Source organism: Lagopus leucura, unplaced genomic scaffold (genome assembly GCF_019238085.1).
Source record: "Lagopus leucura isolate 7727_CA_CO unplaced genomic scaffold, USGS_WTPT01 Super-Scaffold_100009, whole genome shotgun sequence".
In the NCBI taxonomy this organism is placed as follows: domain Eukaryota; kingdom Metazoa; phylum Chordata; class Aves; order Galliformes; family Phasianidae; genus Lagopus; species Lagopus leucura.
The window spans coordinates 8022492-8037629 of NW_024962266.1; the positions used below are offsets into that span (position 1 = coordinate 8022492).

At 35.6% G+C, this 15138-nt stretch overlaps 1 protein-coding gene across 2 annotated transcripts in view; it reads right to left on the reverse strand.

The window, feature by feature from the left end:
- Positions 1-15138, reverse strand: part of DENND1B (DENN domain containing 1B) — a 145089-nt gene that overhangs the window by 72609 nt on the left and 57342 nt on the right. Inside the window, exons 6-10 of one of the 2 annotated variants that reach the window (XM_042873577.1) lie at positions 9452-9521; positions 7871-7951; positions 5944-6003; positions 4139-4192; positions 868-978 (exon numbers count right to left, since the gene is read on the reverse strand). In XM_042873577.1, coding sequence (XP_042729511.1) covers positions 868-978; positions 4139-4192; positions 5944-6003; positions 7871-7951; positions 9452-9521 — 376 coding nt within the window. The remainder of the gene's footprint in view (positions 1-867; positions 979-4138; positions 4193-5943; positions 6004-7870; positions 7952-9451; positions 9522-15138) is intronic. The other variant, XM_042873578.1, reaches the window with a different exon arrangement.

Here is a 15138-nt window from a genome sequence, read left to right on the forward strand (position 1 = left end):
TGGTCTCCCACCATAGAAACAACATAAAACAACGTGTTTTATGGATACTTTTGAAAAACATAAGGTATTTTTAAGGACTGATCTTAACAAGCCAAATAATTTGTGTAGCAAATAAAACCAATGACAAAAGTAGCTTGTAAAGCAGTAGTCTCATAGTAACGCAAAATTAATATTTGGTATATATTCAAAATATAGGGGATTTTAAAGCCTCATTAGATTCTGAAAATATTAGAACAAAATTAACACCTGAATATTTATATATAGTTTCAAAATGAAATGCAACATTCTTTTATTAAGCAGTCTACACAGGTAAAAGGAAAGAAAAAAAACATCTAATGTGGCAGTAGTCTAAATCCTTTATTAATAATAAAATGCTATTTTGAGTTGTATGCTATTATAAGTCTGAAGAGCTGTTCCAAATCAGAGCTATTACAGTATGCACTCCCAAGCCATTCTAAGAAAGATGAATCTACCTATTACCAGGTTAGGATAGCAGCTATTATTATGGCCCCTTGATTTCTTTCAAGTAGCTCCAATGGAATAAGCCACAAGTGAATAATAAAGATCTTATAATAGCCCTTAAGAATTCTTTTTAGGCTAGAAGGCACAGAAATGAGCTCAGGAGAGTTAAAGAACTCTCATCTACTGATAAGGAAAATAATTAACCTGACTTAATGTATCTGAGTAGGCCTTATATAAATCAGACTTTTGTACTTCAAGAGCCAGACTAAAACCATATATCAGAAAAGTATGTAGATATTGTCTTATGAGTACACATGGAACATATCTAAAACCACAAAGGTCTGTAGGTCATTTTGTGAAACGTTCAATATATTCTACTGAAAAGGAGACGTGTGAAGTACTTACAGTGCTTAGTTTGCTCGAGGTAATAATGATTCTTCTCTCATGCAACATACTGGCATAAAGTTGCAGCATGTTGTTCACATCCACAGCAACAAAATACTCAGTGAGGTTTCTCTGTTTAAATAAATAGGATGTTAACAATATAGTGCCAATGGTAGCTAAGAAAAACATTAATACACTGTATACCAAAAAATTTGACCAATTAATTGGTAGAAAAAAAATATTAAGGAAATTACATTAAAATGCATATGCTCTAAAAATAGTAAATAGAATTTTAAAGCTAGTGATGATCTAGCTTTGGAACAAGCTATTACTTTGATGATTTGAAGATTATTTGGTAACGCTTCTGAAATTAGAGTTGTCCACTTTCTGAATCTAAACAACCGAAAATATAGCACATCAATAGCAATGTATGCTAGTAACTGTAACTTCCAGCCAGGAGCGGATCTCCCAGCACCACAATAACTGCTCTGCCATAATTACGACAATGAAACCACAATGTTTTGCCAGTCTCTCCCAAGGTGAGCACATGTTATTCTACTTCAAGGAAAGCAAACCAGCTTGTTGGGAAGAAAAATGCGCAAAAACAGCCAGCTGTAGTAGAAGGTTGTGAGTGTACCTCTATGGGATTTAACAAAAAATAAAGCCACCAGTACATTTTATTCATAGGTCAGATAATATAAAAGAGGGGGAACTGGAAAAAAAAAAAGGGGGTGTGTGTCAGGTGGGTGGGTCTCTGTGTTCTAGATGAACTTAATATTTCTGTGTGGCACAGAACCACAGAAATACAGGCTCTGAATTAGTCTGAAGACCACCCGCAAAAATGCATAGGAAAACAGCAAGCATAACTATTGGGGGATATGTACAAAAATATACCAATTCACCTCACAACATACAAAATATACATCTGATTTCCTAATTTCACATGTCCATTACCACACCTGCAACCAGAACCTCCATTGACCTCTCAGAAACAGCATACCCCTGAATGCTAACACAGGAGCCTACCATTGGCATGTACCAGCCCAAGGACAGGAGCCGGAGCAGTGAAACTCAGCTTACACTAGCTGTGGGGTCAGCAGAGACAGCAAGGGCTTTTATCCCAGAAGATGTGGGATGGGGGGTGGGATGTGGTGTATGGGATGGGGGGTGTAGGGGAATTTAGGGGATGGGGTTGCGATGGGGGGTGTAGGGGATGCAGGGTGTGGAATATGGGGTGGGATGTGGGGTATGGAATGGAGGGTGTTGGCAGTGAGGGCATGACAGAGGAATGAAGGCCTGAGGGCAGCACGTGCTCCTGAGGCTCAGAACTGTGACATGGCCACCACCAACAATGCAGGGAATGCTGTGTGATCCAGAGCCACTGCTGAGCGGCTGCTGCTCCAGTTTCTTGCAGGCCATAACTAGGGGATCCTAACCTGAGGGAAAACCTGGATGGTGATCAGGAGATTCGATTCCTTTTCAGATACATTTCAATATTAAATGAGAATTTCTTAGAAGAAATGACAGACGATCCAATGAATTAAACAGTTTTATGTAAACTCGTAAATGTATTATTAATTCAAAGACACAGAGCATGGAGTTACTCTGGGTCCATCCTGCATAGGTATTTGGAAGCTGAATTGAGAGTGTTAAGGGCCACAAATGCAGCATTTAGAAAGATTCTGGTCCTCCAAGCATCCCCTTTAATGGGTTGTCAGAAGCTGATGTGCAAAGGTAATTTAAGTCCCCCTTATCTAGGGCAGCCTTTACATTTAAGTTGATAATGACATGCTGATTCTGTTCTGCACATGCCGTGGTAAATAAGTTGGCCATCTTGTATAGAACAACATTTCTTTGGGAGTCAGTCACAGTTATGTCTGCATTAGAGCTGAAAAGATATTGCTCCAGAAGTTTGTGAAACTTACATCAAAGAACAAGGAAAAGTCACTGTATTATTGATTTACTATATCTATCTCACCTCTTAACTCCTACATGTTCTACCCTCTGCCATTTTGAGGATACTGGAAGAGCGGGTATTTCATAAACAGAGTTAAAAAACATTAATAGTATAGAAAGGCACTTTGACAATTACTTTACAGCTTTCCCCAGAATCAGCAGAGCACATCCACAGCAATACCACTGCAACAACCTCACTCACCCAGAAACTCAAAATGAAACCTCCCTGTTTTCTTCAAGTTGAACATACTAAATATCTCCTAACCTCCAAAGCTATGCTTTAGTAGGAGACCAAAGAATATGTTAGAACAGAAGATTTCTTACAAACAGCAGAATTCAATCTGAAGGGAGAAACATGAAAATCAACATCTAAAAACTAATCCTTGTCCTGACTAAAGAGCCATTCCCCACCCTGGGCCCTTTCATCTCAATGCAGCAACTTCCTACAGACCTCTGAGTTACCCCAAGACTCCAGCATCTCCCCTGGGTCCCCTGCCACCAGCTCAGGACTGGGCTAAGCCCTGCTAGGAATAACCTCCCACTACCTGCAGGTTTGAACTTCTCAGCCTATGCTTGTGCGGCCCCATTGCCTTTCCTCCCCAACCTTTCCTGCATCCCAGGGACAATGTGTCTGTACTGCAGTTTACCCACCACAGCCACCAAAACATCTAACTTTCAGAAGAAAGTCACCATGTGAAAGTGTAAAAATGCAAACCTATAAAGCCTTGTTGAATTCCCAATTTAATGCAGAACTAGAAAGCAGAAAGTTAGGTAACCAATTAAATACCTTCTATCTAAACACATCATCGAGGATGTGATCTGACATTCTGCATTTGTACTGCAGCATTACCAAGAAATCAGCTTCTACAGAACGAAAGCCTTCATTAAAAAATAACTAATTATTTCTGGTGTATGGTTACCATCCGTATACGAGCAGGTACAGTATGTTTTCCAAAAGCCTGAAACAATGCCTTCTTAAACAAAAATTAACTGCCTATCTTGATAGCTAAATTTGCAGCTTAGCAAAGCAGCATTTAAAGGGCAGATATCCAAACAACACTAGCTATGTAAGTAGAATGTTTTGCATATATAACCCCTATAAATGCAAACAAAGTAATTATGAACAAAAGGCAGACAGCAATGCTCAAAAAATGTAAAATGCTTTAACAATGCATGCAAGAGTAACTTTACTAGCTAAAGGTTATAATAATAGCCATCAATCATATTCTAAAAACAGTCACAGAAAAATCCACCTATTGATAAAAGCAGAGTACAGCCCTATTGAAAGAATGAGGCTTATACTTCCAAATTTCTTAAAAAGAAACTGCATACTTACACTTTCAGGGATTGTTGGCAATCCAGTTATATCAGGAGTAATGAAATACAAGTGCTAATCAATGGGAAAAAAAATGAATAATTTATATACACAGCAATCAAAATTATTTTTAAAATATCTCACATTTAGGATTTTCAACCCCATCTTTGTTTAAGCAAATACCAGGTTTCCAGTAGGATTCTTACTATTACCAGACAAATAACTGAGAAAATCACATCATGAAATCACAATTTCTGGCTTAATACAGCACACAAACCAAGTGAACAAAACACTGTGGTGCTGTTAGAATAAAACTGGCTTAGTTTTAAATGTCTCATGTCAGAGTAGCTTCAGCACTGGTTTTAAAAATTTCAAGCACAAAAATAAATGTTAAAGAACAAAATGTAAATTTACAACAAGTAAGGAAAAATCATTTACATGACAATTAATGAGAACGGTAATATTATTGCTTAATATGCAGTCTTGTCTCTTTCCAAACATCTTCAAATCCAAAATGTGCTAACAGAAATCCAAGGTCTGACAGCTCGACATTCCACAGTCATTTATGAAAAACATTCACAATTTTATAATCTTATGTTGGAAGCCAGTTAGAATGTAAACATAAAATGCACTAAACTGAAAACAGATGTAGTTTAAATTGTTCTCCTTAATCCAGTGCTTTTAGTAGTCAAATACAGATTTAACTCCATAATTTTCAGATATTTTTCATAATTAGTCTAAGACTTGAAGGACAAAAAACCTTGAAGCAGATATTAAGTAAATGTGATAACCATTGAATTTTTAGCTTTTGCTATTTTAAGGCTTTTTAAATTTTTCTTAAGATCTCTGCTTTTATACTGCATATTTTTTATCATTATTAGCAACACAAAAACAGTTTAAGTCAAACTTGAAAAAGATACAACAGAACAAAAAAAGAAGTCTAAGATAGTGTCTGGTGTTCAAGCAAAAAAATATATTAATACAATATACTCTGTGCAGGAAGCTCTTATTAAACCAGTTTGATACATTGAATAGAAAATTTTCTCCACATATTAGATCAATTGGCAATAGCTCAAGAACAAAAAAAACAAAAACCATCACTAACTTAAAAAAAAAAAAAAAAGGCATCACTGCATTTGCACGAGACATTCCAGGATTTTATTTTTTTTTTTTTAAACATCAACAGGAAAAAAAAAAGTCAAGTCTTTTCTGTAGTCAGGAATAGGAAAATACTCAGATTAATGCAGTACATTCTTAAAGAGAAGAGTACATTCTTAGATGAGAAAATTGTTTTCTATACTTAATAAGAGTGCAGAAAATTTAACGACACATTTTCTGATTAATGGATTTAATAATTTGGACTAGTAATTATTCATAATTAAGAAGTTAGTAATACTTCACTCACTGAACAAAAATGAAGTTAGAGCTATGAGAAGCAAAGATGCATTACTGAAGCCATTAAGAACCATAAAGCAGCAAAAATAACATGGTATGGAGTCCTCGCACATCTTTGACAACTCCCTTAGGAGGGCGCGTATGACCATGAAAAACATACTAAATTAATAGTTGCTGTCTCGTATAAAGTCTTCTGTAAAAAAGGAAAACTAGAAAATGCAAATTTCGTTAAGTTTAAGTGTTTGATTTTGGTTATACTCTGAAATTAGATTGGTTTAAACAGAAGGTTAATAATGCTCTTTTAGGCTATAGACAAGAGCAGAATTTCCAAAAGGTTAGTATAAATAAGCCTGAAATCAGAAAACATATCTTATAGCAAGTAATCACTACTTTAATTACAATAGGTTTTAGATAGTGCCTTTTAAACTCACCGACACAAGGCAAGGCTGTTTTTTCAAAACTTGCTTACTTGCAAAAATCATCTCTTGGTTCTTATGCAATATGAGAGAAAGATTGAATTGATTTTTTAGCTTTTCAATAGAGCAAAGATGATTCCAATGCTTCCCATGTCTAAAATGTGTTCTGAGAATATGCTTTATTTTGTATGTTTCACCCCCATCTAAATTCATGCTTAGCTAACTTTTCCAACAAAAGAAAAAGCACTTTTGTTGGCCCTCCATGAGTAAAATGGAAGAGACAGAAAGTTTCATAGAATCAAAGATTGCTCGTAATAAGACAGAGGTGCAAGGAGAAAACATGGTCCTTAAATAGATCAAGGCATTTTGGTGTCCTACTTACTGAAATTTACTGTAAAAAACCATGTATCTGGATACTGGCATATTTTATGCATGATTATGTACACGTAATTGTAAGTACCATCATGGTCTGCCATTTAAGCCCCAGTTCAATGTCTAGGAGCCTTACTCTGCATATCTGAGTATTTGGGGAGATGAATCTTTTTAATTCTGCTTCATGAAATTTGATCTAGACTCATCCTGGCACCATGAAAGACAACCTCATGCTGTTATTCCTACAATTATTTTTCAGACTATAGCTTCTTTTAAGTCTATGACCACTGACTGTTCCACTCTTGCCTATTTACAATACACAAGAAGACAGAGACACTGATATAAAGATTGACACACAAAGTTAGAGTTGAAAGTGGCCACAAACATTTCCCTACTCCCTGCAGCACTGAGCTTATGAAAATAGATGCCTGAAGATCCAAAACACATTTTGATTCAAGGGAACCTACTCCATCCTGCTTTTCCCTGCCTGAACCCACAGTACTTGCTCATCTGTGCCTGCAGCCAAGCGTTTGGCAACCAGCCCACATTTGGATTATCATTGTTCAGCTAAAAAGATAACAAAACTCTTTCATGGAACAAACTACTGGGAACAAGAGACAGCTGAGAAAAAATAAATTCAAACGTCAACTAATATTGAAATAAAACCAGCAAGCATCAACTTAATTGCAAGCAATTTGTCATCCCAATGTTGCTGGTTGTATCCTCCACTCCAAAGTTCACCACAACATTCATTTGAGATAGGAAAGCTCTGTACAAGATGAAACACAGCACTGACAGCAAAGCTTTCCAGGAAACAAAAGGAAAAAAAAAAAATCTTAAAAATTTATGTCCTACTGAAACACAGGAGGATTTTTAAAGGATGTTACTAAGTGTTTTACAATTTCTAAATTAGAATTGGTTATAACACTGCAGTTAGCAACAGTAAAATATTATTCCATATACCAGAGGGTACTACTGTAGGTTCATATAATATTATGTCATTCTGAACAAATGATTTTAATTTCTGTTACATACTGAAAAATAACATTTGTTATAAGGACAAAACAAACAAATATACGTATGCACATACATGCACAAACACACTGAAAGAAATCAAACTGTAGCCTCAAAAAACAGCTCTACTTTCTGGTGAGAAACACCATGCAAGACTGCAAGGCTTTCAAGACACAGTGGATTATTATTGTTTGAAGAATGAAAATACTAGGGCTCTATAGACAATTGAAAAAAGTGTAAAATTATCTGCAAGAAAGAGCTAGAAACACAAAGTAGTAGTTCTAGCAGTACTAGATCCCACAATCCACCCAGTTTCCTTTTTCATTCACAGAGAAAAATCCAATTTGTTTCTTTTTGACTGACTTTAAGAGAACAACTCCAGATAGAGAGAAACTATTCTGCGCAGAAAAAAAAATATCAAAGCTTAAAAAGATTATCCAAGCCAGTTAATGACGGAAAGCCATCTAAGATTAAAGTTTACAAAAGGATTGTTTTAACCATAATTAGGCATTTTGGATTAGGCAATAGAATTAGGAATAATGCAGAGAATACTTACCACACTTAAACTGACCAAAGCATTTGCCTTTGGCACAGGATGGCTATACAAAGATTTTAACAAATCCTTTGAGTCATTTTCCTAAAGGGAATATTTTTTAAAAGTTATTAATCATCACATAAAAGAATTATTACAATTTACTACATGTCAAACAACTTATATCATACACATACATATTTAGTGAGAAAGACAATTGCAATTTCCCATGAAGTAATTAAATATAATTTAAATATGAGTCAAGCCAACTTCATTTATGTTAGAAAAATTCTTATATTTTTCCTCATATACTCCATAAATTAGTTACATTATTTGCAACTGAAAATAGCATTAAAATGGATATTTAGACTTCCTAAAAGAGTTAGCCATGGTATTCATCTAACAAAAAAAACTTTGTTAAATGTGCAGCTATGCTTGAATTGTACACTCTTGGTCACACAGTGCCTGGGAAAGCATGACAGCCTCTTCAGTTGCATATATGGTATGAAGCAGTACAATGAAGCACATACTTCCACACACTGCTAAAACTTTCTGAACATCCATACTGAGATTCTCAGTATACAGCACAACAAGCTTAATCTAGCAACTTAAAGCGATTGTACAATGCCAAAACCACTGAACAGTGGAGCAGAAGCAGAGGAGAAAATGATTCCCATCTTCCTATTGAGGTCAAATACCTCCTCAATAACCATTTTACTGCTATAGTGAAATAAAAGCCAAATACAAAGCTCAGTTTAAAGATTCAGACTACTAGTGATGAAACTACACTTACAGAATACATTTAACTAATCCAACATCTAGAATAATGTTTCTATTTATTACATGAAGTCCATTTACTGTAATGCATAATAACTGCTTAATAAATAGTTCATCTACTTTTTAAACATCAGCTTTTCCAATCAGCATATGGCCATCCATTGACGTCTTTCCTTTTTTAAATTTCCATCTAGTAGTCTAATGCAGTTAAATCAGAAAGACATGGCTACAGTGTTCTCCATAAAAACAGATGCCACTACTTCCTTCCCTGTATAATCCTGGAATACGTTTAATTGCTCATGAATATGCAAACTAAACTATCATGATTCTTCACCAAATGTTGCAAGCAATTTTGTCTTGCTAGTTGAGATGACAGAATTACGAGAGGTAGTTTTTAGTTAATGTGAAGGGTGAAACAGTACATCATATTTTATGCAGTTCTGAAAAAAAGTGTTTGTAACTGATAATCAGATAGTTCTAGAAATCTACAGTTTACAATCAATGCATCATAGAGTTCTCCAGTGATGTAACACTTTGCTCACACTTCACCCAGGACTTGTTTATACCAAGACTGACACTTCAGAAAGGTAGATTCTCAGCAGCTTTCTAAGATTCATGCGATATTCAAGTGATAGTTGTGGCCCAACATTCACATTGATTGAACTCCAGTATAACAAGTTTAATGACTTTTACTTGCACTAAATTTTACTTAAAATTAAACAGTGAAGAATCACTTTATGGCACTTGAAGTAGTGACCATTATTTGGTACTGTTACTGCTGCAAAATCTTTCACACAAAGAAGTAGACTATGTAAAATGTAAAATTACCTGCTCTTTAGCCAAATAATCTGCCAGAGTATTTAAAAGCTTATAGTATACTTCAAACCAGGGTAGGTAACTAAAAAGGGAGAAGAAAGAAAGAAACATTAAGATATCAGTGTACTTTTCCACTGTTTATGAAACCTACCATAAAATGACTAGTACATTTTTGCATTTTTACATGTAAATAAAATGCTTATAAACCTGTTCCTCACAAACTTCAGTTTAATGGTACATCACTGATAGGTTGTAGCAAAGCTCTACTCCTTTACAATCTATCTACTAACCAAACCTATTTTGTAAGACTTGGGTTTTGCTTTATTATAAAGCTGACACCTCAGTACTTCAGATCTATTATGTATACCAATTCACTTTACACAGTAAGGTGGAAATCTACTTTAAGTCCCACGTACATGTAGATTAGCTTATAATATTCTTGCTTCTCATTACGCTAAATGCATCCCCCCAAAAAAATCACTTTAAGCACTGTCAAACAGCTTTAAATCACAGTCCCATTGTCTATTAAAGCTTTCAGTAGTTGTGTTGGTAATTTTACTTGCTATTTTGACATTCTACACTCTGCTGTGCCTGGGCAGACTGCCACAAACCATCTACCTAGGCAGAGCCAGTACCCCATATCAGGCAAGTCGTGCATCGCTACAGAATAGCACAGATGCCACATATATACAAGAATATATGAAGTCTTCCCTCTATGAAGCCATTTCTATACATAGTAGCAATTTCTATAAACAGCTGAGCATTTACTGATACTGCAAGCACAATAATACCACTATTTCAAAGGCTCCTACCATAAGTCTGCAACCCATATTTGTGCAATATTTGATTAGTTAAATAGAATCCAAGATCAATGTGACATAACTGAAGGGTATGAGAAGAGAAGCTCAGTGTCATTATTGCCTTTTTTTTTCTGTCATCTATTTACAGATTATTTACCTTTAACTGTGACATCAGACCTTTCCATAGTCTCTATTTAAGCTTATGATACAGATGCAATATGTAGTTTACCAGACATTACAAGTATAAATTATTCCTTACTTACAAATTAGATACCTTCTAGTTTCTTTCTTAGAGTTTTTTCCACAAATAAAAAACACATTGCTAAAACAAAAAGCATGATTAATATGGCTTGTTCATATTTTCATGTGGGACAGGAGAGGAAGTAAAGACTGAAAGATTTTTATTTCATTTTATATCTAAGCTTTCCCTAACACGGAAGTGGAAGCCACCAGGGGATATCTCGGATGTTTCAGAAGCCAAGGCTACTTTTGTCCAGTGAGCAGAGCAAGGGGTTACACTTCCTTTGCAATAGCTCCATTCCAGTAAGCAGCTGGTAAGGCTTTAGAAATAGACTCCAGTTCTTAGAGTGAAGAACAAGCGTACACAACCGCACCTCCATACTACCACTCACTGCTTCTGGGCCTGAACATTGCGCATCCTTGTTGCAGTAGCTCTTAAACCTACTGGTTTTGGAGTTTTATTCCATTTGGAACTCCTGACCTATGATCTTCTGAAATCACATTTCCCTCATCCTGGACGTGAAAACAAAACTGCTGGGCACAACCGCCAGGGTCCCTGCAGACATCGCAGCTAGCAAACTGCTCTGCCGGCCCCCAGCTGCAGCAGAGATCAGAGCATGGCTCAACCACTTCATCCAAGTCAAACAAGGTGCAAACTGCAAAAAACCTTTATAAGCATAGATACAGGAATAGTTTACATCATTTAAACCCTTCCAGTGTTTTGCCATCACCTGAGCAGTAGCAGGCTATATCATCCAAGAATATCTTTTTTGTTGTTGTTATTGTAGAATATTCTAAAATCTTATCTGATTGTTTGTTTTTCATAACGAACATTTATGACCAGTGTGCAATAAATGTTAATATTTTATTGAAGTAGGAACAATATTTCTGTCATGTACCTATGATCTCGGCTCCCCTTTTATTGCAAAAACTAAAATTTAGTTTTTGAATAGATACATGAAGCCAATTTCATTACTTGAAATTAATGAACCCAAGCACAAAACCGGGGAAGGGTAAGGCATGCTGACCCGAGTACTCGTACATGAGCTTGCTCTCTTAGCAAGATGAGGGAGATGATACGCATTCAGATCTACACATAATCACAGACACATACATTGTAAAAAAAACAGACTGTTTGCACATAGTTTAAAAATACCAACTTCCTTCTGAGGTGAAAATCTAGATAAAGAATTGCTTTAAACCTTTAAGTACCGTAGATACTATGTTAATATAATCTCAGCATGCTACTTAAACTTGAAAATTTAAGACAAATCAAAACATCTACAGCATGAAAGCAAAGACCATCAAGATCTGATTTCATCAAATAAAAAGAACATAGATTCTCAAATGAGATTACTGCTTTCTCATTGCTCTTTAATTGTACACATTGCCTTCACAGACAGCACGTTACAACTAATACTCCTTTGAGAAACAAATGTACAAGACAAACATATGAAAACCTCCAACTCCTATAAAGTTGCCTTCACACAACAAAGAAGAATATCAAAATACACACGACTGTTTTAAAAGATACCCATTTCCTGTTTTAGAATACAGTGGCCTTTAAGAGTACAGCCACTGCCTGTCATGAAAACACAAGCACGAGATATTTCATGGCTAATTAGAAACATACTTAGCATTTTCTTTTAATCCAAATGAGCCACAAGACAGGAGCTCAGACTTTACCCAAAGTCGTGCATAACCCTTGTTGCAGTAAGTAGACTTCCACCTCACTTGTGCTTCTGCTATAACTCTGATAAAACTTTTACATTCATGAGTCAAAGGTTAAATAAAGGAAAGGAAATGTTTTCTGTCAAATAGTCAGGTAACCACTAACAGTCTTGAACTATCAGCAGGAATCTAACTTCTAGTAATCAAATAAAACTAAGGAAACTGCCTTTCCGTAGCTAAATGTCTAATGTCTAGGGGCTACTTTTCTGTCTGGAAAATTGACACAAAATGTGTAAAATTGAAACATTCTGCTTCTAAGGGATTTGCCTAAAGGAAGAGAGAGAAAGCTTCAAGAATGGCCTGAACTGAAGAACTACAAAGAGTTACCACATAAACCTGTCTTCCTTATTATAGCATTTCATTTGGAAACATAGGTGACAATTTTACAGTCGTAAAAATTAATGAAATCTAAGACTGAAAATTTTAATGATGCATTTTGCATTTCTCTAGGTACATAAGGTCAACTTCACATTCAACAGTTTCAAGATTTTTAACAAAGAAAAGATCAGTCAAGTTACATAAATTACATATTAAAACCATGCAAGTAATTCAAAATCAGTTCACTGTAAAGTCAAAGCATTATTCCTACTACAAACAGCAGAGATATAAATAGCAGATACTTAATTATTTTGGGTATTGTTTCTATATAAAATTTCTATTGCGCCACTTCAATTCTGAGCTGCCAAAATTAACATATGGAAAACTGAACAAGAAGAAAACATCCAGTACGGTGTATAAGAACAAAAATACATTACAATACTCCTGTTGTGGTACCCAAGTTCTTAGGGGCTACATGAGCTCAATGGTTTGTGGAGAAGGAAGTGACACAGCAGGACTCACACCCAGAGCTTCACACAAAGTAGCCTCGTCATTTAAAAATAGAGGAAACCAAACAAGTCAAAAGAGTTGCAAAGGAATCCCTCTACATTTCTGAAGAACGATCCAAGATTTGTTCTCTCACCTTACTATGATTTTGCACTCATTTGCACATTGAATTTGGCAAATACAGACAAATTCTGCTTGACTGTTTTTGACCATACCGTAGCACTAGTAATTTCTTCAGATGAAAATGCCTGGGATAACCACATCAGGTGTAGTTGTTTCACTGTATTAGCACTTACTCTGACCTCAGAGAGAATTCTGTTCACATTCTGTGTATATCAAGTGTACAAAACCATGAAACATCTACAGTATTCCTGTATCTACAACCCAAGTAGATGTCCCGCTTAAAATTCTCCAGTTTAATGTAGCACTACATGGCAGAAAATTCAAAGATTTCCTTTAATTAGCATTTCAAATAAGAAGAAAATGAATTATAGAGAGATAAGCTACAAGACCTAATTTCATGAGCAGCTTTATATTGATTGCGTACAGTTTCAAGACAAGTAGTCTTTTTCTTCACTTTGCAGTTCAAAACCCTATACTTCGCCAGCCTGGCAAAGGTTAACACATGAACTGATACCACCCGCAAAAGATATTCACAAGAGACTTGCTGTATTCTGTTCTCTACTCATCAGCCTACCCAAATTTTTATAGAATTTCTTTCTCATCACTGTGATTAGCTTGTTCCTGCCATTCCTTTAAGATATTTTTACTTGGATTTTAGTTTCCTACTACTATCAGTGAAGTTTTTTTATACTCAACTGCCTCTAGTCTGTGTTAAAGCCTCAGCCAGCAGTTTAAACATAGTCCTCTTCTTAGTGGAGATGCACAATATGTACATATGTAGATGGGTGGTAGTTAGATATGGCATTTTTGTACACCCACATTTGTGTGTTTATATAAACTTCAATATTACCAGACGTGTGACAGACGCATGTAGTTTGAACTGTTCTTACAGAAGTGTCTTTGTGTATATACATACTGAATGTACATTAATGGTACTTTGAAATACGGAAGAAGCAACTGCGCACACGTGTACAAAATCTTTACATATTAAGACAGCAACCCTTCATTTAAAGGTCTTTCATATTGGTTAATTGAAGATAAATATGAACAAGGCAGAGACAGAATAAATGCCAACAGGAGTATGCTAGCCGGTCTTCTTTCACTCGGTCATTCCTAACGAATCTTGGAGAAACCAGACCAGATATGAAGACACTTCAATGAAAACATTGATACATTCTTTCTATCCAAGAAACGCTATTTCAAACTAACATATAAACTGGAGAGAAAAGGGCTACCAATCTAGAAGTACAATTCCATGAAGCTAATGCTGTTATGCACTCAGTGTTGCATTGTAAATTTGAAATTGTCTCAATAAAAGCAATAAAGGCAATGTTTTGATTAAGATTCAGTGAAAAATTATAGCTTGCCACTTTTCATTTTCCTACTTATTCCTGTCAAGTAACAGACCACTGGCTAATCTTTAACTGATGTATGTCTCTGCAGAAATGTTAAAAGAAATACCTTAGTTTACACCAGCTGAGAACATGCACCTTTTTCTTTGCAGTACTATAGACAGTAATTAAATATGCACACTTGAGCCCCATCCCTGGATGGGCTCAAGGCCAGGCTGGACATGGCTCTGGGCATCAGTGTAGTGGTTGGCAAACATGCCCGTGGGCAGGAGGGTTGAAACTACATGATTGTTGTGATACTGTTCAACGCAGACCATTCTGTGATTGGTACTGCAGCATTAGAATCTAGACAGGCAAGGTTAGGAGTAAGAATCATAAATTTTGTTTCTAGCTTGATGAAGGAAGAAAAATTTAACTCAAAAAGAAAAAAAAAAAAAAGCTAGAAACATATGCATACATTCTCTACAGTGCTTAACAAGACACATCAACAAAAAATGCCACAACAAAAAGGGTTAAGTATTTTATCCTCCAAATGCCTGAACTAAATCATTATGCAGCATTATTACAGAAGTATTGTTGGAAATTAATTGGCTCCATGTGATCCCTCCCAAATTTTTTTCCTTTACCC